General features: G+C 42.5%; 3 protein-coding genes across 4 annotated transcripts in view; 1 reads left to right on the top strand and 2 right to left on the bottom strand.

The window, feature by feature from the left end:
* Positions 1–533: 533 nt before the first annotated feature.
* On the bottom strand, positions 534–4,242 carry LOC106654778 (leucine-rich repeat receptor protein kinase EMS1). Of its 2 annotated transcripts, none has more exons than XM_014374789.2 (6): positions 3,726–4,242; positions 2,973–3,279; positions 2,585–2,813; positions 1,924–2,519; positions 1,440–1,857; positions 534–1,375 (listed from the first exon to the last, which is right to left on the bottom strand). In XM_014374789.2, exons 1-6 carry the CDS (start codon positions 4,047–4,049, stop codon positions 775–777), a joined length of 2,475 nt encoding a protein of 824 aa, XP_014230275.2. In that variant the 5' UTR covers positions 4,050–4,242; the 3' UTR covers positions 534–774. The 2 variants fall into 2 exon arrangements, with proteins under 2 accessions (XP_014230275.2, XP_023314255.1); XM_023458487.1 differs by having other exon boundaries at positions 534–1,372.
* An 11,076-nt stretch (positions 4,243–15,318) lies between these two features.
* On the top strand, positions 15,319–16,795 carry LOC106654499 (major royal jelly protein 1-like). Its single transcript, XM_014374417.1, has 4 exons — positions 15,319–15,723; positions 15,790–16,005; positions 16,082–16,507; positions 16,583–16,795. Exons 1-4 carry the CDS (start codon positions 15,319–15,321, stop codon positions 16,793–16,795), a joined length of 1,260 nt encoding a protein of 419 aa, XP_014229903.1.
* A 7,857-nt stretch (positions 16,796–24,652) lies between these two features.
* The window catches only part of LOC106654643, a 42,420-nt gene continuing 41,451 nt past the window's right edge, over positions 24,653–25,621 (bottom strand). The window contains exon 6 of the mRNA XM_023458524.1: positions 24,653–25,475. Coding sequence (XP_023314292.1) covers positions 25,299–25,475 — 177 coding nt within the window. The 3' untranslated portion in view covers positions 24,653–25,298. The remainder of the gene's footprint in view (positions 25,476–25,621) is intronic.

Raw genomic sequence — 25,621 nt, 5'->3', positions numbered from 1 at the left:
TAAAATTCAGGTTCTACAACTTTTGATTAGCGACAAAGTAAACCTTTACACTGAATCTTATCTTTATGCTCAACCCGAATTAAGTTTGTTGAACTCCTCAAGTATATCTACATCCGATAAAGTAGACAGTTTCTTCAAGATGTATTAATCTATCATGTATTTAATTGAGAAATCGAATAATCTCTCAAATATATTTTGTAATTTTCAATAGTGATAGATGTAGCTAACTCCATTCGTCGATGCATGGTTGTAGAATAATAGCATGTACGAACGAATAAATTAAAAATTAAATTAGATCCATTTATTTGTAAGTTATAACATTTTAAACTAAATTTCTTCGTAATAATATCATATTATATATTAAATATTTTTTTAATCGTTGTCAATACTTTTCAGTGAGACGCATGTTTCATTCTATTTATTAAATTAATTAAACATTGTTATCACATTAAATATATATAAACAAATATATATTTATGGAAGTTGTTTATTAAATTAAACATTTAATAAAAGTATTACGCATTTTTCATGTTTACTTTTTTACATTAAAAAAAAATTCATTTAAAATGGCTTCGATTCATTTCGACGAACTGCATTATAAAGTCTCTTCAATTTAAAAATCTATCTAAGTATTATCTAGTAGTTTAATTTATTTACAAACTAGCTTATGCGGCAATTTATTAACCAAATCGTGATTGATTGAGTACTATCATTACAAAAGAAATTAATATTTTGGCAATGTGTTGATGAGATTTTAAAACATCGTAATCTCTTTTAACGGTGACTCTCGCTGTCATCGGTCGACGGTCTGTATCCACTTTTTGGTTCCCTATTTAAGTTCCTTATAACAGTTTTTCCTATCCGTTTCGTTCCATTTATCTTTGGAGCATCGGAATCTTCATCGTCGGTCGATGTTCCCGTTTTAGTCCGTACCTTTTTAACTTTGGGGGCAGCAGTCTGGGAACTCTCAGTCCCTTGCGTATTATTATTTCTATTTTCTTCGTTCTCCTCTTCTTCGTCCTTATTTCGAAGGTTCATCCTCGAGGTACTCCTTTCTCTTCGTAGCCTCTCCTCGCGACGTTGCTCGCGACGCGCGAGATTGTCCTCGCTTTGGGATCTCAATTTACGCACTCGACGAATTCGTCGCTTCTTACCGGGTCTCAGACTTTCAGACGAGGCAGTCATTCGTGCCACGGAGTTCTGATTGGCTTCATTGGTGGTCCTGATGTTCTCATTCACGGAATTCAATGCGTCTAGAGAGCGGGCCAGACGAGGCATCGACACCGCCTCTTCGTAGCTAGGAGGATTAATAAGTTCCATTGGATGTATTCGAGGCTCCACGTGGTCACGCCGCTCCTCACGAGCCTGTGCGCTTCTTTTCAAATAAAATAATTAATTAATCACATATTTATATTTAATTATTAAAATACAATCCTTACCTCCGCATCTGCAATAGCCTCAGTCGCTCTTGCACTTCTCTTTCAGACGCCGCTCGTTGGCTTCTCACCCTTTTCATGTGTACGGAATGACGAATCGACACGATAGTACCCGCGCAAACGATCAAGGTCAGCAGACTGACCAAAACGAGTCCCCAAGTTTTGCGATTGGTTTTGTGACCAATGGCCACGACTTTGTTCCATTCCGAGGAACATGCCTTTTTCCAAGAATCTCCGGAAACGGTTACTGGTGTATGACAGACCAAAGATTCGGATTTCGTGCCTAACCGGCTCAGGTAAATCCAACTTGGAGATAGTTGATCGCAATCGCAATGCCACAGATTTCCTTGGAGATTGATCTGTCGCAGGTTGGGATTGTCGAAAAATATTTCAGGGCTAATGTCCCTTCTCAGCATGTTATCTGAATCGAAATTTGCCAAAATCAGTTTCAGTACGTTATCAAAATAATAAATAATGCAATTCTTACCAGAAAGGTCCAATTTTTCTAATTCAGGTAAATTGCTCATTGAAACATTGTCCAAAGAAGATATTCTATTGCTTCTCAGAATGAGGCTTCGCAAGTTGGATGAGTCTAACCCACTTGGCATTTCCTCGATGAGATTTTTACTGAGATTTAGATGAAACAACCTCGTAGCAGCTGATAGAGAATTAGGCTCTATGCGTTGGATGCGATTCGACGACAAGTCCAAACTCATTGCCGAGGTGAATAACTTGGGAAATTCCGTCATGAAATTGTCAGAAAGATTCAGGAATTGGAGCTCGATATTTTCACGAAATGCCGTGTTCGGGACGCTCTTTAAACCATTCGACGACAGATCTAAAACTTGAAGTTTCGATAGATTGGCAAACGTGCTTTTGTTTAAACGTTCCAAGTGATTTCCATCAAGAAACAGATGAGTGAGCTCGCGATTTTTGGCGAATATTCGATCCGGCAGCATGTAAATTGCATTTCCCGACAATCTAGCATAAGTCAAAGCTGGAAAACCGTACAGGCCTGGGCGATCCAAGTTGCAGCGTGATACATCGAGCTTCTGTAACTTTGGATGACGAACAGTTTCCGATCTGAAATTTTTGAAATTGTTGAAAGAATGACTAAACGGAGAATGAAACATGCAAAAAAAAAATACCTCATGCTGTAGACCAGATCTCGATTATCCGCCAATCTGAGATCGATGAGTTCGGGGAATCCCTGAAAAGCTCGCGAAGACAGCACTCCCAATTGACATTTCGAAAGATCCAGCCCTTTGAGCTTCAAACTGAACGGATCTTTTATTTCTTTCAGGGGATTATTCGTCAAGATCAGATGCGTGAGTTCAGGCAGTCCCGACAGTGACGTATTTTTCAATCTCTCGATACCTGTGACAAAAAAAAAGAAGAAAAAAAAAATTATTTTTCTTTACTTGTCAAAACAAAAAATTATCGGCTCATTGCGCTACTCGAGCTTTATTTTACCAGTGATAAGAGTTCAATTATTGTTAATTTACAAAGGTGAACGAACTCGAATTCAATACTAACCAGAAGATTCCACGTTGAGGTACTGCAAGGTAGGATTTTTCAATCCGTCCAATTCTTTCAAAGGATTTCCACCGAGGTAGAGGGTCTTTAATCGGCTCAATTGGCTGATGCTCCTCAGGCCATCCGCTATGTCGATTATATCGTTGCCGGTCAAGTCCAATTTTCGCAGATGAACGAGTCCGCTCAAATTTTTCGGCAGCGCGGATATGCGATTCCTCACCAGAATCAAGTGTTGCAGTTTGGTAAATTCATTGATACTAAAGTCCAGTTCCGTTATGAGGTTGTTCGAGAGATCGAGATGCTCGACCTGCGGGAAATAATGGCAATAATTTCAAATGTTTGGCGCCATGAGAGAGACCGTGTCGGTAAAAGCGCGTGAAAAGGTTCATGAACGAGTTGCAGCGTGAAATTCATCGTATCGTTGTTATCTGTATTTGTTATCGTTGCGAGGCGAGATAGAATTTGAACGGAATTACTTGTCATTTAGAAGAGGGTATTTGTAATCAATATTATAACGTATGCGCGCGAGTACGATGACGCGCCTCGTGAATCAAGCGCTACGATATTTTTGAGGTCCACAAAAAATTTTCAAAATTACTCGGAAAAATCGAACCTTTATCGGATAAAAAAGCTAATACTCGATGTCAATACAGCTCTCGATGACAAAGCTCGAGATTAGTAAGTAGGAGCTTCGGAGTATGTACACGCGAGATTCGTGAAAGGTATATGTACGTTATATATTATTAAACTGACCTCCTTGCTGATATTGTCGGGAAATCTTATCAATTTGACGTCGATGCAGCTCACGGTAGACGGCGCGTGACTCAGATCGCAGGCGCACTTTTCCGGGCACGTCTCCTCGAAAACGCCCGTCGCCTCGTCCGCCTCCTCCTCCACCTCGTACAGCAGCTCCTTAGTGCCGGTTCGTTGGGCCGCCAAGAATTTCCCGTGGGCGAGCGGCGGCGGCCTCGGCGCCAGCTGCAGTAGCTGCAGCCCCGAGAAAAGCACCAGAAAGCACCACCAGCCAACAGCTGCCATGACGACGACGGTTCGAGGCTTTTCCTTGGCGCATATCATCCGCTAGCATCTCGCTCAGCTACTACCACTGCTGTAGCTGCTGTGGCTGCTGCTGCTGCTGCTTCTGCAACTGCTGCGGCGGCGTCGCGGCACGGAAAAAAAACATGTCCGTTTTTTACTTTTCTCTCACTCTTCCGTGGAGGCGCCTATTCACACCTATATACTCATGCACAAGTGGCGTTGGCGGCTCGCACCAGAGAGTATTGCAGCACACAACTGTGAACTCGCGCGCGATGACGATGATTGTTCCTTGCGCCCGAGAGAGGCACACGCACACACACACACTCGTCGTTATCTCGCTTCGTTTGCAGATAAGCTATCTCTCTCACTTCATCATTCGGTTGGGCTCGAGTTGCCGCATGTGTTTGCCAGCTCGCGCATAAGCCGATAGGTACAGCACGCATGTATCGACTCGATCGTATGTGCACTCGAAGCTCTCTCTCTCTCTCTCTCTCTCTCTCTCTCTCTCTCGGTATAGTCGCGGAAACGATCCGACCTCTTCTCTTCCATATATAGGATTAAAAATTATATAATACTCTACTCATTTCTTTCGAGTCGGAGCTTGAGAGGCATGGGTTTGCGTCCTAGGGGTCAGCTCACGTTTATATCGAGAGCAGCACATCTTCGACCAAGGATGGAAGGGACATTAGATTAAATGTGTACTTTATTATATCTATATATTCGAAAAGTCGATATTGGCTGCACGAGTCTAACGTAAAGTCGTAAGCTCTTCTCTCTTATGCGGTTGACCCTACGGCACACGGTATACTGCCCAGACATATATAATATAACGTCCGCCATCCACTTCACTTACTTAGGCGTGTAATGCGCGGCCGGCCCGACGACGTCGACCTCTCGACGACTTGCAGGACGCAGGGCCAAGTTAAGCGTGAGCCGAGACGAGCGTCTGTGTTTTATCTTCTTAGCCCTTTCAGCGACGATATCTTATATACTTTTGTATTTCCTCGGCGGACTCGTGCACGCAGAGAAATAGAAAGGAAACAACGTGGCCTAAAGGAGATTGTAAAAAATATCGATTGTATTTACCGCCAGCGGAAAATTGAGTCCACGTATTTTTTTGCTGCAGCTCTACATTAGGCGTATTGCACCCACGACGTATATTCAATATATATAATTCGGAGCGCCAATCCACGGCCAGGTTCACACCCTCTTCGGCTCGCTCGGCAGGATATAGCTGCTCTCCCTCTCGCGCGCGCGCGAGGGTGTGATCCCTCCGAGCGACGTGCTCCTCTCGCGCTTGGCTTATCCCGGCGCAAACGCTCCGCTTATACGCCAACGCCGCTGTAGGGGGCTGAGCTTAGCCTTATACACCTACCTGTTGATCGTCGCTATATCGTGTGAGCTGCTTGCGCACAACTCAGTGCAGCCTCGGACTCTGTAGTATATGACTACACGGAACAACCCCTTTTCCACGATTTTGCAAATCCGCAGCCACGCGCGGATATACGTAAGGGATGAACGCCCACGGGGGTCACGCCTATCTCGCACATTGTCGTCGCGATCTCGGAAAATTGCGATTAGAACCAATAGTAATTCTACTGCATCAATTACAAAATGCCTTAATTATGGCTCTATTTAAGTAATAATTATCCGCTCTTCGGTAGATACCTTAGTACTGGCGCTCCTTTGAAAGTCAGTCGACAATTATGCCTCGATGCTTTTCACATTCAGCCGCGAGTCAATTCGATGTTATAGCTTCTTCACCCTCGTCGCCGCTCGGTATATTAGCAAGACTCGACGCAGCTAATGTATGCCCCTAGCTCATTATCTCCCTCTGCGCGTAGACTGCCTTTTCCGATCGTCTGCTGCAACGGCTGCTGCTGCAATTGCACACAAATTTTGAGCTATAATTAAAATTCAATCAGCTCCCTCTTGCCTTTCTGCGAGATACCTTTCATTAAAAAAAAAAAAAATGTATGTACTCGCGCTGAGTTACTGATAATGCGTTTTTCCTTTTGCACCAGCTCAAACGTCTCTTCATTTCCTGGCGTATCGAAAGCTCGCAGTAGCAAAAGCTCCGAGTAGCAGAGTAAGAGATAGAAACCGGAAATACACAGAGGCTGTTCTCAGGGCGAGGGTTGCCGGAGAGAGTATTGATCAGTTCGAGGACGCTCGTGAGCTACCGCGCTAGTATATATATTTTCAAGCTCGCTATCATCCCAACCTTCTCCTCTCTCTCCTCTAGGTTGTCCTCTTTCTTCTTGCCACGACGACGTGCACACACACATACACACACACACATACACATGGTTACCTCCTCCTTCACCTCTTCCTCCTCTAGCTATTTCTGTGGAAGCTCGGGCGGTGCTTTATACCTCCCCACTCGGGTATACCCCTCTCTCTATTCCGATACTCTTACGCGGAGAGATGCGCGCGCTTTGCACTGCTGCTGCTGCTGCTGCTGCAGTTTCTCTCCGACCGAGAGGATTCTCCGAGTCTCGCCTACATTTTCCCCGGTGATATAGATTGTACGGCGCAAATGCAAATCTATATACCTGCGCGCCTGGTTAAAGCCAAAGGTAATGATATTTCCGAAGATGCAGAAGCTTCAATGTATACGTGTGCCTTGTCAATCGGGGGCTGTGTGTACGATATAATTTTTACTTTTTTTCTCGTTTTTTTCTTTATCTGTAAACTCTGGTATAGGTGAAGCTATACTTTGACACACGAAGCTTTGAATTCTTTGTTCGGAAAAAGTTCCTTGGGCTAAATGCTTTTAGCTTTGACTTTCATCCAATCGTCATTGATTTTTACCCGGTTGAGGCTCGCGCATCTGCTGCTACTGCTGCTGACTGCCGAGTGATATTTCGTGAAACTTTATAAAATGAAGTAAAAAAAGTTGAAGCTCGCAATTTGCAAAAAGGTTACTTTTTTCCAGCTCAAATTTTCATAGGGACTTCAATTTAATGCAGTTTAAGATATTTTATAATTGTAGTTGAACAATGTATTATTTATCTAAGAAAAAAAGTGCTTTCGATTCGATAATATGCTGCAAACTACTTGCATGAATAAAATTTATATAAAAGTTGTAATAGAAAGATAATTTTAAAAATAAATACTGTAAAATGTAATTATTTTAGAGTGATTAATACTTATTTATGTTGTTCTTAATTTCTTAAAAGATGTATGAAAATTCGACTAAAATTAAAATTAGTTTCTACCACTAGATGGCGAGCACCATTATCTGTAAATCTACAAGTGGCAAAGTGAAAATGATCATATGAGTTAGAGCAAGGTTTTCAAAATTTAGGAGATTAATTCGTGTTAAAGCTGTCTCAAATTGTAAAGAATTAAATTGTATGGGAAAATCTTCCTATAATCCTACATTAATTTTAATGAAAAATATTTTTAACAGTTGGCCAAAGAACATGAAATTATATAAATAAATGAATGTAACTTCACTTTCCAAGTTACCGATATATTTGCAATCGAAAGTTTCGTAACCGAAAAATGAAGACAAAGTACAACCCATCTCGGATGAAATTAATCAACAAAGCACGATAACAAACATAACGTGTCCGTGAATTTTTTATTTATGTTTCAAAACCCGCCTCACTTTCTCGGCAGCGAATTATCATCGCTCAAAACTGAGAATATAAATGTTGACGTTTCGTCGCAAGCGATGCGTGAATTATCAAAGAAAACAAAGGTATAATATAGTACCCGGTGCGATGTGCGCAGCTTTCAGGTGCACTTCAACGTGAAGAAATCAATTACCACGTTAGCCAGGCGTGCGAAAGTTGTCTCGCGTGTTGTGTACACCCCCTTTGCACGACGACGACGACAAATCCTGATACCTACCTTCACGTTGACAAATGTATATACTCGAGGGTTATCTCGGCACAGCCGTCAGTGAGTGAAAGAGCTCGAATTTTACATACGCAACCCCAATTCGCGCTAGTAAGCTTTTTATTCTACTCGCTAGAAAAAGCCCCGCGTGTATAGGTAATTGTCAGTCGCGTTTAGGCTAAATCAGATTCGACAAACGAGCGTCGCACATGCGTGGATGACACTTCATATTCTTCCTGTTGCACAATGTGTGTGTGTGTAAGCTCCGCACCGAGAGCTCACCGGGAGCTTTCTTTCAGTTTTATGCTCAACGTCACTTTGGATCTCGTAAGCAAACAAGCCAAGAATTTCGGCGCATAAAACAACATATAAATATCTATAGCACGGCCCTCGCAACGTTGGAGAATTGAATTTTAAATAATATATATTCGCGTATGGCTCAATCGAACTGCAGCCCCGCCATATTATAAAGCTCGCGGTAGTTTATAATACAAAAACATTTTAGGCAACAAAAGTACGTAATTTATAGAATTTGATAAAGTCACGAAGGAAAAAACATATACTTCATCCGCTGCTATATACGCTTTAAATATTATTGCCGCAACGTAGCCTAGCGAACGCGAGCGATATAATACGCTTTCGCGAGTCGAGTACGTGCATACATATACCTTTTGGCTATAAAACATGTAACAAGCTCTCTCGCTCTCTTACGGCTTGGCTCGGGCGTGCGTGTGCGCCTGCACAGGGGCCAACACCTCCGGCGGCTCGTGCTCGTGGGATGAGCATATTTCAAGGCGCTGCTGCTAGCTACTCGCTATCGGCCCTTAAATATATGTATACAGCATCGTCTTATGTATAGACACGCTGCGGTTCTATCGCTCTCGTTCGCTCGCGCGCATCTGCAACCCCACGTACTCGAGAGTCATCTTCGCGTCTTTATTGCCTTATTCGAGGCGATAAACGACCCGTGTCGCGCGCTCGCGCGGTCCGATACATTCCTCGCTCACTTACACGCGTAATCTTGCCTACCCATTCGCCGTCGCTGCCGTTACCTCCTTTTTTTTATTTGGTCTTCTATTTTTTTTTTTCGTATTTATTGATGTGCAGGTCTCGAGGGTGGTGGCGGAGGCGGAGGAGCAGCGAGCATTGAAATAATATTGCGTCTCAATGCGATTTTCTATATCGTTTTTTCCTTATGTTTGTCGCGTGATCGTTTGGATTGTGTATTGCATTTGCCACAGAACACTTTGCTCCATCAGTCGTTGGGAATCGCTTAATCTGTTCGAGTGAAGACAAATGTATATTTTTTTGAGAATAAATTAATGCAAACAATTATTGAACGATTTATTTAAAAAATCAATTTTTGTGCTACCCCAACCTAAAGTAACATTTCACTCCCGCTGAGCGAAATGAAAATGTTACTTTAGGCTGGGAGATTCACAAAAAATTGTATTTTCACCTATGTAGCGAAAAAAGAAAGTCTCGGAGCACATGATTATCAACCTCCGCTTCGCCTCGGATGATAAATTACAAGTGCTCTGAGACTTTTCAGTTTTTCGCTCCCTAGTTGCAAAATATACTATTTCTCTTCACCCATCACAACACGTTTGTTTCGATGACACAATCAAGTCATCACTTTTTTGAAAGTAGAGATGAATTTTTCGAAACTTTTAATGCGATTACTGATGATATTTTACTACCACTTAGAGCTCTAATGATAAATTGAATTTTACTTGTAATATCACAAGTATAGGTGTGTATTTATAGTTGTAGAACTCTGTAATATGAATGATTTTCCACTTATATCGAGCTCATGTATTCATGAATTATGCACCTGGATGGTCGGCATTTCCTCTACAATTTCGGTATGGTTGCCTACATACATCGCAGCATATTATGCGTATGTCCAGTTGACGGTAGAGGGGGAAAATATCATCAAGGAGCTAAAACAATCGCAAAGTCACCTTGCTTATACACGAGTATAGAACGAACAGTTGCTATATGGAAGCGGAATTCCAGCAGTTCGAAAGTGTTTAAAAGTTGGTGCTAATTCGAGGTTCAGTGTTGACTACCCGAGGCATATAACTTCGAATATTTCATCATTCTTCATCGTGAAAATTCAGAGTAAATAGTATATTACGTACCAAGTATATTACGTGGTATGTACTATTGCAATGAAGTTTATATATTTGATTTTTTAACATTATATATAGCATATAAATCAATAATATTATTGTTACAGTCTGTATTGATCGTCGCTGTATCCGGAGCATGCAGAAAAGAAGAGTTGGCAAATTTAACATTAGACGATGTACAGGATGTGGATCAGAAAATCTTGCTTATAAATATTCTTCATACGAAGACTGGTGTTGAACGGTTGTTTACAGTTGTTGGCGATTTTTACAAAATTTGTAAACAATTTATGGAATTGCGGCCCAAAGACTGTAGCTCCAACCGTTTTTTTGTTAATTACCGTGATGGAAAATGTGTCAACCAGCCGGTTGGAATCGATCAAATATGCGCGATACCAAAAGTTATTGCGTCATTTCTGAATCTGTCAAATCCAGAGCTTTTCACTGCCCAAAGCTTTCGGCGTACAGCTCTTACGCGGATAGTAGAAGCTGGCAGCGATATTACAATGGTCAAAAAACTTAGGGGTTGGCCCACCAACAGCAGAACGCGAGAACTGAGAAACCATTAATTCAAAATAAAAATAAAAACAATCTGTTCAAATAAAATTTAAACAAACTTTCAACGTTTAACCTATAAACATTATTTTTTATTTAAATTATCAATATTTGAGCAGGAACATTGTATGAATCGTACAATTTTGTAAAATACAATTTTGAAAAGGTAGCTGTGGTGTATTCGATTCGGCTGTATTAATGAAAATTTTTTTAATTTCAGGCTCACTTTCTTCAGGCGCATTCGACTTCCTTTTACTCACCGAATTGCCTACAATTTTTGATGCAGATGAATTTTCGTTCTTAGCCTCATTTAAAATCAGTTTCACAGGTTTTTTAACAAAAAAGGGTGTTTTTTTTGAGGTGCTTCTTTCATCCACGTTTAAATTTTCTCCTCGAGCCCCTAACAATCTCGTCTTCTGCAACGAGCAGTACTGAAGCAGTAGCAGTGTCGTCGAGCACCTGTCCTTCCTTCTGAGCACTGGTCGATGGTACTGGACAGCTCCTCATCTCATTTTCTGCGATGATCATTTCTCGACTTTGAGAGCTCGCTTTCGATGTAGCTGCATGAGTTAGGCTTTGAAAAATCTTATTTCTGTTGTGCATTGATTTGTCGACGTAGCCTTGTGCAACAGAATCCGACTTCCAATCCGATAAAAGTGTAGCAGCAGTTCGTCGAAAACAATAGCCTGTGTATAATTTTGGATTATTTAAATTCAAAAACAGAGCTATTGTTTCCGGAATTCCTCCTATTTTGTTTTTGCCCATAGGTTGTCGTGTGCATTTTCCGTTGTTGTAATTAATAAAAAATCTGTCACTGAAGTTTCCTGGCGGTCTCAATGAGATGTATTGTTTGATTTTAACGTAGAATGGCTCTCCGACGATAAACTCACGATCCAGATATGTTTTTGTATCTTTGATACTTATGTTGAATCGATGTACATCACTCATGTCTAAAACATCTTGAGTTGACAATTTTATAATTTCATCACATAGAAGTGCCCCGCAAATGCCAAATATAAGAACGCACTGAAATTATTATAAATTTCAAATTAGATGAAAAGCAAAATTATTGGGCTAAAATTTAAAATATATGTACTACCTTTGAAGACAAATTAACGTGGTCTGGTGCTGGGTCGATAAAATTTTGAATCTCTGCCTATTTTAGCACAGCAGACTTTTTAGGTTTATAGCCGTTTGAATACTTTTTCAATTGAGCTTTCAAACTCAGAAATTTCGTAATATCTATACTTTCATTACAATTCAAAGTTGTTCTTAGCATCGACTATATACTCGAGAGAGTGGGTGGCTTTAATTTAGAGTTCAATTCCTTGAAATAAACCACCAGATTTTTTTCATGCGATGCCGATATACAATTTTTGTTCTGAACAAGCCACTTTTTATAATTTTCGTACACTAGTTGGTACCGATCTTTTGATTTCCGGCAAAGTCTCGTTCGCAATTAATTATCCGGCTTCATCATCGAAGTTCCTAATGACTTCTTCTTCACTTTCTGATTCTTCAGAGGATGATACATTGCTTTGATTCATGATATTTTTACTCAATCTAAGCACGTTAACTAAATAAACTTAATATTTAGGTTACGGTTGATAGGGAGAGTTTACTTTTACGCTGTGAAGTTAGGGAGCAAAAGTTGTACTTTCGTCTCCGGATTCGAAGACGAAAGAATGTTCTTTCGAGCAGCGGATGAAGAAAAATACATTTAAAACAAGCGGGTGATGGAAAATAGAGAGGATACAGAGAGGTATAACTTACTTTATGTATGATATGATATTTTTTTAAGCTGGTGCTTTATCAAAGTTGATTATTCTACAGAATAAAAGAGGAGCCGAATGATACTTGGCCAGATGCAGACAAAAATTACAATTTCGATTCGGTGGACTCTTGCAAAGCCAATAACTTTGAAACATTCACGTTTCATAAAACCTTGGTGAGTTCAATGTTTTGAATTATATTATGTTCTTCATCAATCGAAAACTATTATTTACTTTAATTTTAGGCAAATCACACGAGTGAGACTATGCCGTTACGAAACAAGTTTGATGAAAAAATATTCGTAGATTTCGAGTGCAAAGATGTTAAACCTGAACCGATTTCTGCATTTACAACCATTTGTAAAACTGAGTATCAGAGTTATCCACCTACCGTGAAAGTAGAAAACCAAACGAGGACCAACTACTTGGAAGAAAAAAATCTAATTTTGAATGTGACTTTTGTCAAAAATCATTTAAATTAAAAGGTCACCTCAAAACTCACATAAATGCAGTACACGATCGGAGCAAACCCTTTGAATGTGAAATTTGTTACAAATCATTTGGATACCAGTATGTACACCCGCCGGGTTAGATACTCGGACCTCGAAAATTTGAGATCGATTACTCGCTTCCTTCACTGCGCAGCGTCCATCGTAAAAATGTAGTCACGCGCTGTTGTTTATAAACAGTGAAGTAAGCAACTAATCGATCTCAAATCTTCGAGGTCCGAGTATCTAACCCGGCGAGTGTACTCAAAACTCACACGAGTACAGTACATAATGGCAGTAAACCCTTCGAATGTGAGATTTGTCACAAATCATTTGGAGAAAAGGGAACCGTCAAAATTCACATCATGACTGTACATAATCAAAGTAAACTCTTTGAGTGTGACATTTGTCATAAAGCATTTGGACGAAAAAGTAACGTTAAAGTTCACATATATACAGTACATAATAGTAGCAAATCCTTTGAATGTGGCATTTGTCATAAATCATTTGGACTAAAAACAAATCTCAAAAGGCATATAAATGCAGTACATGCTCGCTGCGAACCCTTCGAATGTAATGTTGGTCACAAATCGTTTGTATACAAAAGTGACTTCAACCAACACATTAATTTAGTACATGATCTGAAGAAACTCAAATGTGTGAGACTCATCCGGAGGTAATTTGGACACGATAAGGAATTACATAAATATCTATAACTTCGTGAGTAATAATAAAATATTTCAAACTGTTATTAATTGTTTTGTGATTTTGAAATATCCTACACACCTTCCTTACATCAACTTGAATAAATACCAGATTTTTCAAATACCTACTCTTTATCGGTGTATATAATTCCGAAAGAAGTAACATTGCTGTTCACCCGATGCAAAATATATCTATTGAATTATCAAAAGATGTTGGTCCACAGTACCAGAACGAAAAAAATATTGCATGCTTGTTATTTTTGTACCTATTCAACCTTTACGTAGACGCTCATACGGTAAGCTTCGTGATTGCCATATGCGACTCATCCAAACAGCTCATCGATAAATTCACAAGATAACATAAACTATCTGAGAGACAGATCTACGAATAGTTTAGCAATCTTCAACTTCTTAGCAATGATTTGACCGAGCAAAAGTAGTACACCCTTTCAAAGTTACCACTAGCAGCATCGAATCTTAAAAATTTTACACTTAATCATTCTGTATGCGGTATATAAAGCGTAGCAGCAGCAGCAGCAGCAGCAGAGCTACCAATCATCTCTTTCGGCGAAATTAAAAAAAATATCTCTCAGCGCAAGCGATGATCCTCACGTACGTCGCATAGGGAGGGTACGCATCGCGTGTATATGAGCGTGTGCAACGGGTGCCACCAGCAGGATTTGCCAAATTCGGTTTAGGCACGCAGTTATTTTCAATTACCCTCGCGCGCGCGCGAGCTCACACTGAAGGCTGCTTCCGTCTCTCTCTCTCTCTCTCTCTCTCGTTCTCGGTTATAATGTATGCCGAGATAAAGGCCAGCAGCGAACGCGATGTCTAAGACATTACACGAGGTGCGCAGCGGCAGCAGCAGCCCATCCATATAGATATATAGTTGCGTTATGCATAAGTTGAGTATATAAGGAAGGAAGGAAGGAAAATGCTGGTAAGCGAGAGAGAAGAGAAGAGAGAGGAGAGAGAGAGAGAGAGCGTCGGCTCTCCCATAACTTATCGCAGATTTAAGGCTCTTAGACTTAAGGGACTCTAATAATAATATAGCGCTTGCCACCCCCGCCTCCCATCCACCCACCCCTTCATCACAGCAGCAGCACATCCACAGGCGCATCCCGAAAACTTACCTCCTTCCTTCCACGACGACGACGACGTGGTGGTGTGCGGTATAACCTCTTTGCATGGGCTTCGACGCTGATAGCGGACTTTTAAGACCGTACCCCGCTCGTGGCAGTAGCAGTCGCGCCCGTCTCCCATTCGCCCTATATTATAAAGAGATGTGCCTGCGCGCGGATTTATGAGAGCGCAGAGAGAGAGAGAGAGAGAGAGGAGAGGCGCGTGTTCCCGAAGAGAAAGTTATTTTAAGAAGATAGCACTCCGTGACACACCTGGTGACACATCGCGCCCGCAGCACTACGTGCCTCGCGCGCGCTGCAAAAAGAAAAGCTCGATTGGAAATTATTACATGATATATACAGTTTGCTCATCTGCAACCTTTAAAAATCCGTACTTCCTATTGATAATCGTTGCAACGGATTGTGTTTAACAAAATTTTCCCAAACGAATCGTGTTATATGCATCCGAATCCGAATCGCGATGTTTGCACAGCTGCGCGCGAATCATCGATGAGGCAAATCATATATTGACTGCCACTGGCGGCAATATAATGTATTATTATAAAGTGAAACAATACCTATTAGCCGAGCGCAATCGTGTTTACCTTTTATAAATATGGGATCAATAACGAGCAATCAAAATCCGGCAGCTCGCGCAATTTTACCTTAAATCGCGCGCTAATGATGTGTCACCTGCATCGCTGCTGTTATGCAGCTCTCGTCGTCGTTGCGCTCTTCTTCGTCGTCGCGTCCGCAAAAATCGCTGACGATGAAGCCAAGACTTTAATCAACAGCTACAACTGGAGGTACTTCGAGTACGACTGGTCTTCGAGCAGGCAGAGGGTGCTGTTCATCCGAAATGGGACCTACGATTACGAGAACATGGTGCCGATCGACGTCGATCAGGCCCGAGACGGCCGGATATTCGTGACGGTTTTGGCCAAGGATGGAGTTCCGGCTACGGTGAATACTCTGGCGAACAAGTGCGGTACGACCGGTGGGCCGGTGCTCCAGCCTTATCCCGATTGGTCTTGGCATTTGGGCTCGAGGGACTGCGACCAGACCATCGTGAATGTGTACAGGGTTGCGGTAAGTATATCTTCTATGTTACATAAATTTTGAGCTCTATTTTAAAACCAATTATTAAAAGTGTAGATCGACAAGTGCAACAGAATATGGCTTCTGGATACCGGTAAAAAGAACGGAGACATCCTGTGCTCGCCAAAGTTATTGGTATTCGACCTGGAGACGAACGAATTGGTTCACAGAGTGACTATACCCAAAAGATTAGGCATGAATCGTCAAACACGTAGAGGAAATCTCGTCACTCCGATCGTTCATTACGAAGATGATTCTTGCTCCGATCCAGAGGTAACAACCAATTGTTTATACTTTTTTTTATAACATCATCGTGGTAAGATCGTGTATCAAATTAAATTTTTCACAGAAAGCTAAGATTTATATCGCCGATAATTACGGAAATGGCCTCCTGGTAGTACAGGGCAAGGAAATCCGACGACTCGAGAGCCAAGCATTCGAGCCCGAATACGGTCCGGCAGAAACTTTCTCAATCGCCGGTGAAAAATTCAACCTTAGCGACGGAGTGGTGGGCTTGGCACTGTCACCGAAATTACCCGATGGCTCTCAGTACTTAGCTTTCAGACCTCTGGCCTCATACTCGATGCACTTCGTCGCCACCAACGAGCTGCTCACGAAAAAAATCAACTATCTCAGTGGCATGAATGTGCTACCGAGTCAAGGCACTGCTCCACTGGTATTTTCGCGCGAGGGTGTTTTATTCTACGGATTATCCGAGGAAATAGCTCTGGGCTGTTTCAATTTTACCGACCCCATAAACTTCAGCCAAAGCTACGTAAGTGCCATCCTCCTTTTTTTTTATCAATTTTCGTTGATCGTAACATCACCTCCGAAAATTGAAAATTTACAGAAAATCGTGCTTCGTGACCACGAGCGCCTTCAATTCATCAGCGGCTTGAAGATCGTCCTTAACGAGGAGGGCGAGGAAGAACTGCTCGTCATGTCGAATCGCATGCAGAAAGTCTACAACGACTCGCTGGATTACGATGAGACCAACTTCCGTGTGTCGAGGTACCCCGTGGCGGAGCTCGTCCGGCGCTGTAAAGCCGAGAAACGAGACTAAAACTTTTAAGCCATCTGTGTAGCAAAGATCAACCTTATAGATAAAAATAACCATAGCTTATAAAACGAATAAAAAGATAATTTTGTAAAGATTTAAGACTCTCTGCGCGTATAAACGTCCCTCGCAACAAAAGAATGTGGCCACAGGCCGTAAACAAAAGCAGCAGCAACTACACGGGCGGCGAGCTAGGTATAAATTTCGCGCAAGTAGCTGAATTAATAAAAGATTACGCAGAGAGAAGGAGTCCACGCGACGAGATAAGGCGTGTGCGTCTCCTCGCGAGCCTCAAGAGAGAGAAAGAGAGTCTCTAACAGAGCTAAATCATCGGATATCTTACTCGTAATACATAAACCACCCTTCAAACGCGGCTACGTAGACACACAGCCAAGCAGGCAGGCACGAGGCGCACACACAGACAGCAGCAGAGGCTTATGTGTATACAATATAACGTTTGCCTTTGGAGAGTTTATGGTTTGCTCGACTCGAGCTATCTTCTCTCTATGAGGAAGCTACGACTTTATCGCAAGTGCATGAGCCAAGCTCGAGTAAGAAAAAATAAAGAGACAATTTTGGGTGGCCGATCGACGTCAACGCATACGTATCATTATACATCCGTTTGTTTGCTCGCCTATGTAAACGCCTCCACCCCCCACCAACCCCATCTCCCACCTCCTTCCGAGAAAGGGATAAGGACGTGTCCGTCTCGCGCGAGAGTAAATATATTATTATATACATCTGTGCGAGTATACGTAAGGCAGCGGCTTAATTGGCCGTGAGCCGTGAGCTCGACTAAAAGACAGTGAGAGAGAGCTTTGATCTCGAAGCGGCGGCGACGACGACCCCTTGCGTCTTGATGTAATATCAAGTGGTATATACCGTAGCCGGTCCATTTCACAGCTGAGAGCTCGCTGCTCCTCGGGCTGCGGGTAATTGATTGATTGATCAAGGAAAGGGTGTAGCTCTGCGCTATCCTACATCTGCAATTTCTCAATTATTTAAAAAAATTACAACTCATACAGGGAGGAGAGAGAGGGTGGGGTTTCATGTCGGTTATATCCTGTAGAAAGCGCTTTCTGACCCGGAATAAACCATAAATATCGAAACAGTTCGTGAGATGGACAAACAAAGGACAAACCGGTAGCACACGACGACGACAAGGATGATGACTTTCAGCGGATAAGGCTTCGGGGGCATACCGCTTCGTTCCTTTGTGCGTGCGTGCGCGCGGCAACTCGACTCGAGGCACTCGATTGATAAGGGATAAAACCTCCCTCGACTCGAGAGTCGTCGTCGTAGTCGGAGTTCTGATCAAATTTTCCGTTTCGTGCGGGGTCAAGCTCTCTCTACCTCTCTCTCTCTCTCACTCTATCTGTCGTCGTCGTCTTATTGTTTTGCTTACGGGTAACGGTATAGAAAACGATGATTTATTCAAACTCAGCGGCGCGTCAGCAAGAATGCGAAAATAAAAAATCCGCGTTAGAGCCACCGCTGCCGTAGCCACCGCCGCTACGGAGAGTAAGCAAAAAAAAAAAGGAAGAAGAAGGAATTTACCTTTTTTTTGTACCTATAGTTGGCGTTCTCGAAAGATCGGGTGGTGCTGCTGGGCTATATAGAGCGCGCGGCTCGGCCCGCCCTTCGCAACGAGCTAAGTATGAGTTAAGTCCCTTGGCATTAAGACGCTCGCGGGAAGTTTATTTTCCCTCTCTCTCGCTCGCTCAGTTTCTCTCTGCTCGCTACTACGACGTCAGAGTAAGAGAGAGAGAGAGCGAGAGAACGGCCAACGGGTCTTGTGATCTATGGCAGGATTACCCGACGCGGTATTTCTTCATAAAATTTCGCCCAGCGCACTGCTGCTAGTAGGACTATATACTTCTCTCTTTCTCTCTCTCCTTTACTTGTCTATCTATCTTGGGTTATAGGACGCGTGCTGCCATGCTAATTCGATGGATTCTTCTTCTTCGCGCCCGTGCTTTATTAAACTGCGCTGCGCACAGTGCACACAGGTGAGCGCGTTGATTTTCACGCCCGGGCTCACACCGTGGATGGACACCCTTTCGGAGCGAGAGGGACTATAAAACACACACCCCGCGTGATATTTTCCCTCCTTTTTCCAAAAAAAAATATAACATAAAAGGAAGCGCCACGCTATATATAGTCTATGTAGGTATGGAGTATATACTGCAAGCTCCTATCTAGCTTGCGCTTGCTGGGGTTGTATCTTAATAACATTCATGAGCTCAGAGATATACTAGCTGTAGATTTATTGCCTCCGCAAGCAGGCACGGATTTCTCGCGCTTTTCTCGCCTTCTGTGAAATTGGCACTCGCGGCGTATCTCTCTCTCTCTCTCTCTCGCTCGAGTCGAGCTTTCTCTCCTGCGCCAACCCTCAACCCTTTCTCGACGTCGCGCAAGCTCTATTATGGATATCAATAAGACGCGAGTCTTTATATTTATGCACGAGCGTGGTTATGTAAATTTGTCCACTTTCACCCGAGTAAAAATTGTAAGCGGTAAGAATTACACGCATCGATGCCGTATGTATGTGCAGTCTGTAAGTTGTGTACAAGAAAGCCCTCGCCGTACCTCTATAATAGTAGTCGTCTCGGCCGCTCGCGCAGCTTGTAACGACTGGCGCTGCTGCTACCGTTGCAGCTCTCTCTCCTTCGAGTTTCCTTTATACATAAGCTCCTCAACGGGGCAATACAGATTTATGTAAGTATTTAGCGCCTTGGCTGCCGCGCGACTTGGCTTTATCGCTCCTCGTCCAGAGAACGGAGAGAGAGGTTGCTGCTGCTGCTGCTCGTGTGCTTCGCCTCCGAGACGCAGCATAAACTCGTAAGAGAGCCTCGAGAGTGTGCACGCCTGTAAGACTTGGACGCGCGAGGCGAGGCAACTTGTCGCTTATGACTAGATTTATGAATTGGCTTTTTCGCTCCAGCGAGGATGCTCGTCTCTCGAGCTTTATGACTTTTGTTTAAACGCGACAAGCAGCAGCAGCAGCACAAACAAGCCAAGTGAATTTTAACACGAGTTACTGCGTTATAATGTGAATCGAGTGCACCTGGTTGCTTTCCCGAAATTGACTGCTAAGTAGATCTAGCTACTAAGCGAACAATCGTCGTCTACGTCGTCGTTGTGTGTCGTCTAGCTTGTGGCGCGCATAAATTATGTATCGGCGCGGCCCGCAAGCTTTAGTCGCGTGAATTAGCCTTGGATGCTAAGTGTGTGTGCTCCGTTCTCTATTACGCAACCCTAGAGCAGCCACGCACTTTCCAGATTGAGCACAGTGACTTGAGAAAGGGATTAGAAAGTGGGATTTCTGCGGCCGCCTGGCGCAAGCCAGGACTCGCCCGAATTCCGAAAGAATGCATTATGCAGCGACTGAACTAAGATCCGTGCATTTACATGTTGTTATCAAATTGTCTGGGCTACGGCTGTATAGCGACGTTCCGAGAAAACTCGAGCTCGCGCGCAAAACAAAGATCAAAGAATTAACCCCGTGTCTGGTTATAATCCAAAAATATTATATAGCCCCGAAGTTTGTTCGGTCGCGTCAGCCAGAGAAAAAGCCATTACTAGGGATTTCTTTTATTTACGAAGCGCTGCTCCTTGCCGAGCTGCTAGCTAGCCCATTGTACGCGATCACCTTCAGCCCAGAAGAGAAAACAAGAGTCCATATAAGCTATGAATCTTCCTCGCTAAATGACCACGCGTGCGCACCACGTCTTAAGTGCTCTAATATTCGCCTGTAGATCAATTAAGTCTCGCCGCGCGGTATTATAGCCTTGATAGAGGACGACTTTTTCTCACACTCAAGCGGAGAGATAGGTATTATTATTGTGTGCGTGTGTGTCTGTACGAGAGAATCGTAGTAATCTCTTTTTCCTAGGCGCGTGATTTATGGGATCAAAAAAGAAAGGATGCGTGATTTACCTTCGCGCGTGAACGAACATTGGAAAATTAGTTCTGTAACATGAAAAAAAAAAAAAAATAAAACAAAAGAACAAGAAGAAGGAAAAGGAGGAGAAACTCGGCTCGACATTTTCCTTGCCTACTCGCAGAGCTTGCGGAAAATCTCTAATGACAATATCCCTTCGGCCTCGGCTTATTATCCACTGCCGTGGAGCAGAGCATCTCTCGTCGTCGGCTGCAGAGATGACAAGCTAACAACTTAGTGGCTGGAAAATCCGTTGCTATGTCTCATTACTTTCAATCGCGTACTACACAGCGCAGAGACGCGAGGGAGTAGTAGTAGGTAGGTAGGTAGTAGAGGTCCGGTAGGGCTATATAAACTTTCGCGTTCCGTGAAGCTTTTATATGCGCTATGTAGTACTACACCCCCCAGGAGAGAGAGAGCAGGATTAAAGAATAAGGAAGCGCTTGTCTGCCGCTTAGTCGGAGTTCATTTGTACTCGACTTGTGTTTTATTAGCGCTGCAGTCCTCCTACTGTCGGCTTAATTTACTTTTAATTTTTTCGAGCATTATTCCAGGCACGAGACACAAAAAAGTCTTGTCGAGTAAATCAATTAATTCGAGAGGCTATAGGTGCTTGTAGCGCGTAGAGCTGCACTCTCGTTGTCTCCTCCCTGCATCGACTGGATTACGCGCGCCAATCCCACCCCCTCACCAATTTGCAAGGCCCTCAAATACTCGTTTCGTCCTTCTCCTCGCGCGAGCGCTTAGGCATCTAAGAGTGAAAATGTCTGTCGTTTGTAAGAAAAAGCGCACTAGTTCGACTTCGAGTAAGTTACTTACGGAGGACAAAATTGTCGGTTTTAAGATTTTGGCTCGAGCTTTTTAAGCTTAGAGCGCGTATGGCTGCGAATAATTTTCATTGGGAACTCCATCTTTCGTTTTCTCCGCGATGTTGATTATGTTTTTCGTGTTAGATATGCTCGACGTTTTATGACTAGTTTTTGGCAAATGAAAAATTTTCTTGGGAATAAAAAGGACAGTAGTGCTGGCCTTGTATTGACCAAAAGTGTAACGTTTTTTTCCACTTTTTATGGTCATTTTATTTAAAATTTGAAGATCATTTAAACAATTTTATACCGTTGTTCTACTTATACAATTATTTTGACTTTGACACTTGCAGAATCTACGAACCAAGGAGTTCGCCATCTAGTAGTGAATGCTCAAAGTAGTATTATTGTATTGAAAGTGGTTGAACTGGTCTGAACAGTTGAATTGTCATTTGTAGGTCAAATTTAAAATGCGCTCAATATTTGAAAACATAATGGTAACAAAAAACAAACGAAAAACAAGCCAATTAATGCTTAGATCTATAAATACATTTCAAATAGCCATTTTTCGACCATCAGACCATTATTAATGTTGAGTATTCCTTTTTCTCGTTTAAAATATCACAATTCAACTTGAGAAATGCGATTAAACGTTAATTAACGCGAACACATTCGAGTTTGTATAATGAACGATTATCTGGCGCAGTAGCCGGTGGCTTATTATCACTTCCGAAGCGGAAAGAGGTGGCGATTGAATTTTTGTCACACGATTCTCTCGCTTGACAGAATCTCTCTCGACGCGAGAGTAGCATAGCGGCAGCAGCTGTAGTCGAGTAACAGAAAGAGAGACAGAGATTGAGATTGTACGTTGATTCGGTTATGGGCATTTTCAGTTTCTCAACTCCAGTAGACTCTCGACGGCGCGCGAGGCTCTCTCACTCTCTCGCTCGAAACACGCTCGTGATATTATTATCTTTCATCCGGCAGTCATGTCAGATGAAAGTTTGCGCGAATAGTTGGACACACGCGCGTATATAGATATATAAACGCGTCGCGTATCTGGAAAGAGGCTACACACATCCAAAACTATCCCATCGGCTGACTGGCTGGCTGGCTGGATGATTGTCGAAGAGTCAGTGACGACGACGTCGACGACATGAGAGTCAATCGACGTAACGAGAGTACAATGAAAGGGGCGCGCGTCTTTCGCCCTAGCCCTGTAGCACGCACACATCGCTGTGCTATAGACCTGCGTTACTTCTCATTTTCGGGAGGAAAAAACGAAACTAGATGTATACAGTTAATTTAACGTCGAGTCTGGCACAAAGTCTTATAGCGTTTAAGTGCGTGCATATATAAGAGGAGGCGCGCATTATACATGCATACAATATCTTCGTCGAGGCTAGGCGCGACACACATATAGATATATTACGCTCTGGTCCTCCTCCACTCGCTGGCGCTAGCGCGCAGTTATTCAGGAACTTTGCTGACAGCTCCGCGCTCCGGATAGGCAGATAAGAACGTACCTTGAATGCCGAAGCTTGACTCTCGCGCGCACAATGTCATACACGCGCAACGCACAGCTTTCTCGTATGGCGCGGTAAAAGAGCTGCGCGCGCGCGGCCGTATATAACATATGATAAACTCGTCGGCGAGGCAGGCAGCTCCTTTTGTATATCTATAATATTATGTATATGTTATAAGGAAGTCTATGTAGACGTTGTATGCATATCAAGTTTGGTGCGGGAGCGTAGAGGTGAGGAGAAAGAATTGTGCTTTCAGGGGTTGCTGCCGCGGCGGAAAACGACTTTCCGCAGAGAGGAAACGGCTATTTGTTCGCCGCGCGACGATGATGTATGCGAGATGTGGAATTCGACGTCTCGAGCCGTACGATATTATATTTGTCGAAAAAAATAAAACCAGCTCATTTTGCGAGGCGTGAATAAACGTCTCTTTTGCGGCTTGACAAATGAGCATCGGATAAGGGGATGATCGTTGGTAAGCTGACATTCCTCGCAAAAAAACGCTGGAGCTTTCAACTTTTTGCTCAAATTGTAGATTTTTACACACTAAACGCATATGCAGGTATAGAAAGAATATAAGTTTTTGGGGGCTGCGCGGAGAGAGTAAGAAGTAGCACTGCGGCACGAGGCTTTCAACCTTTCTCTCTCTCTCTCTATCTCTCAGTGTTGTTTTGCCAAACGGAATATGAATCCTTGTAAGACGTTGTAATTGGACAAATCCGCCTATCCTCATTAAATCCGCTAGTAGAGAAACTCACTCGTCGATCTTTCACCGCGTTTAATCTCTCCTTTCTTCTCTCCTCACGGCGCACCGAGAGAGAGAGAGAGAGAGAGAGCTTTCCTATATACACACGCTCCGCTTCTATTCCCTCTATATGCTTTTTCATCTTTGCGCTAAATGGAGATTTGAGTTCTGTATTATACTTGTTATTATTGCAGTGCGCAGCGAGGCTTTAACTGAATACCCGTGTATATATGTGTTTTGATATCTTATCGTTTGAAGAATACGAGCTTTCGCTTGTCTTGTTTGTGCCGTATATTAACTCGAGCTTTTCTCCTTATATTCGTTTACTTTTCTTTTTTTTTTTTACTTTGCTCGAGAGTATTTACGTCTCACTACTGGGCTATTATATTTTTCCGAGGAGAAATTGAGCTGCCCTGAATTTAAACTGCGTCATGAAAGCTTGATCAGAGCCAGTATGGCTGATCGATACCTCATCCGCGACGACGCACCGTCGTGCGCACAAAACAAATCTCACCGCCGCGCGAGTTATATTTTCAATTTCCTGCCGAAGCATTAAGCTCGATATCATCGGGTCCAATCTAATTTTCCGGCTTTCGCGTATTCAGAGAAACACGCGCTGGTTTCGCTCTGCGTTGACAGTCAATGTCTTATCTCCTACGCGACGCGTGTGCGCGCGAGTATCCACACGTATGGGAGCTTTTATTGTACGGGTCTTTGACGTTATCGCCAGGTTGATTTTTGAAGATGCGCTACCATGGCGTCGGCACAGCAGGAATGAGAGGATGCGTGTAGCGTGGATTGAGAAATGTAAGATATGAAGCCATGAACGAGTGGTGTAAGCTTTGTTTGTATTTTTTTTTATTCTTTATTTCGAGATCATCGTGTCGATAATTTTAATAATGAGAAATTCATGATGACGATTACAAATCATTAAAAATAATTCATAGAGCCTAAAACATTACAAGTCGATTTATTTACAAATTATGTATGCTATGTGGGACAGTTACTATATTTATTCGTTTACGAAGTACATAGTTTTTTTTTAATATACAGCCATTAAACCCACGGAAATTGCAACAATCTTTTGTCCTTAACATGCTATTTTTCCCTTATTAGAAGCTATCCGTGTGTTTATTTACATTTTTTTCATTCATATATTGTTTATATGTAATCTTAGATTATGGTAATTGTAATATTCGAAAAATTGAGTATTTTTCATTTTTGCTAACGACTCACGATTAATAATTTTATTCATGACGAATTATGCATTTTGAATGCGAAAAAAAATTCGTTTCAAAAACTCTTCGCTATAAGGAAAACTAGTTTTGCACGTATTCGAACCTGGTTGGAGCTCTATAAGTCTCGTGAATTAATAATAATAATAATAATAATCATGATAATAATTAATTACGTATAATTAATATGTATATTAAATGTACAAGCGCGACGACGAGAGTAACGATGATGCGACGGTGGAGGCGGCTGCCGTTGGCTAATCTGCGTGATAGGGGTGGGGTTGTGGAGACTCGCCGTCGAACAGCGCCATCTTCAGGCGCTTGCATTTGGCTCGTCGATTTTTGAACCAGAACTGCACGTTCTTCGGCTCAAGGCGCGGAAACTTCTGCCTGTACGGCATTCGATTCAACTCCTCCGTGTACTTGAGTATGAGCTGCAACAGATTCAGGGGATCGTTAATGAAAAATACTGTGGAAATTGATTTTTCCATAAGCAGAGCAGATAGAAAAAAAGTGTAAAATTGTTCAGTTTTATATTCTTTTCTAATATGTGTGTCACGCACTACCAATCCATAAATTA

Source organism: Trichogramma pretiosum, unplaced genomic scaffold (assembly GCF_000599845.2).
Source record: "Trichogramma pretiosum strain Unisexual culture from Peru unplaced genomic scaffold, Tpre_2.0 scaffold46, whole genome shotgun sequence".
Classification (NCBI taxonomy): domain Eukaryota; kingdom Metazoa; phylum Arthropoda; class Insecta; order Hymenoptera; family Trichogrammatidae; genus Trichogramma; species Trichogramma pretiosum.
The sequence above is the reverse complement of the archived record's forward strand: the minus strand, read 5'-3'. Positions and strand labels throughout refer to the sequence as shown.

Coding starts and splice junctions, on each gene's coding strand:
- LOC106654778 (XM_014374789.2), bottom strand. CDS start 4,049: ATGATATGCGCCAAGGAAAAGCCTCGAACCGTCGTCGTCATGGCAGCT. Junction 2,814..2,972: donor CCTCAACGTGGAATCTTCTG/GTTAGTATTGAA, acceptor TTTTTGTCACAG/GTATCGAGAGATTGAAAAAT. Junction 1,376..1,439: donor AGGCTATTGCAGATGCGGAG/GTAAGGATTGTA, acceptor TTATTTGAAAAG/AAGCGCACAGGCTCGTGAGG.
- LOC106654499 (XM_014374417.1), top strand. CDS start 15,319: ATGTGTCACCTGCATCGCTGCTGTTATGCAGCTCTCGTCGTCGTTGCG. Junction 15,724..15,789: donor TGAATGTGTACAGGGTTGCG/GTAAGTATATCT, acceptor TTAAAAGTGTAG/ATCGACAAGTGCAACAGAAT. Junction 16,508..16,582: donor TAAACTTCAGCCAAAGCTAC/GTAAGTGCCATC, acceptor GAAAATTTACAG/AAAATCGTGCTTCGTGACCA.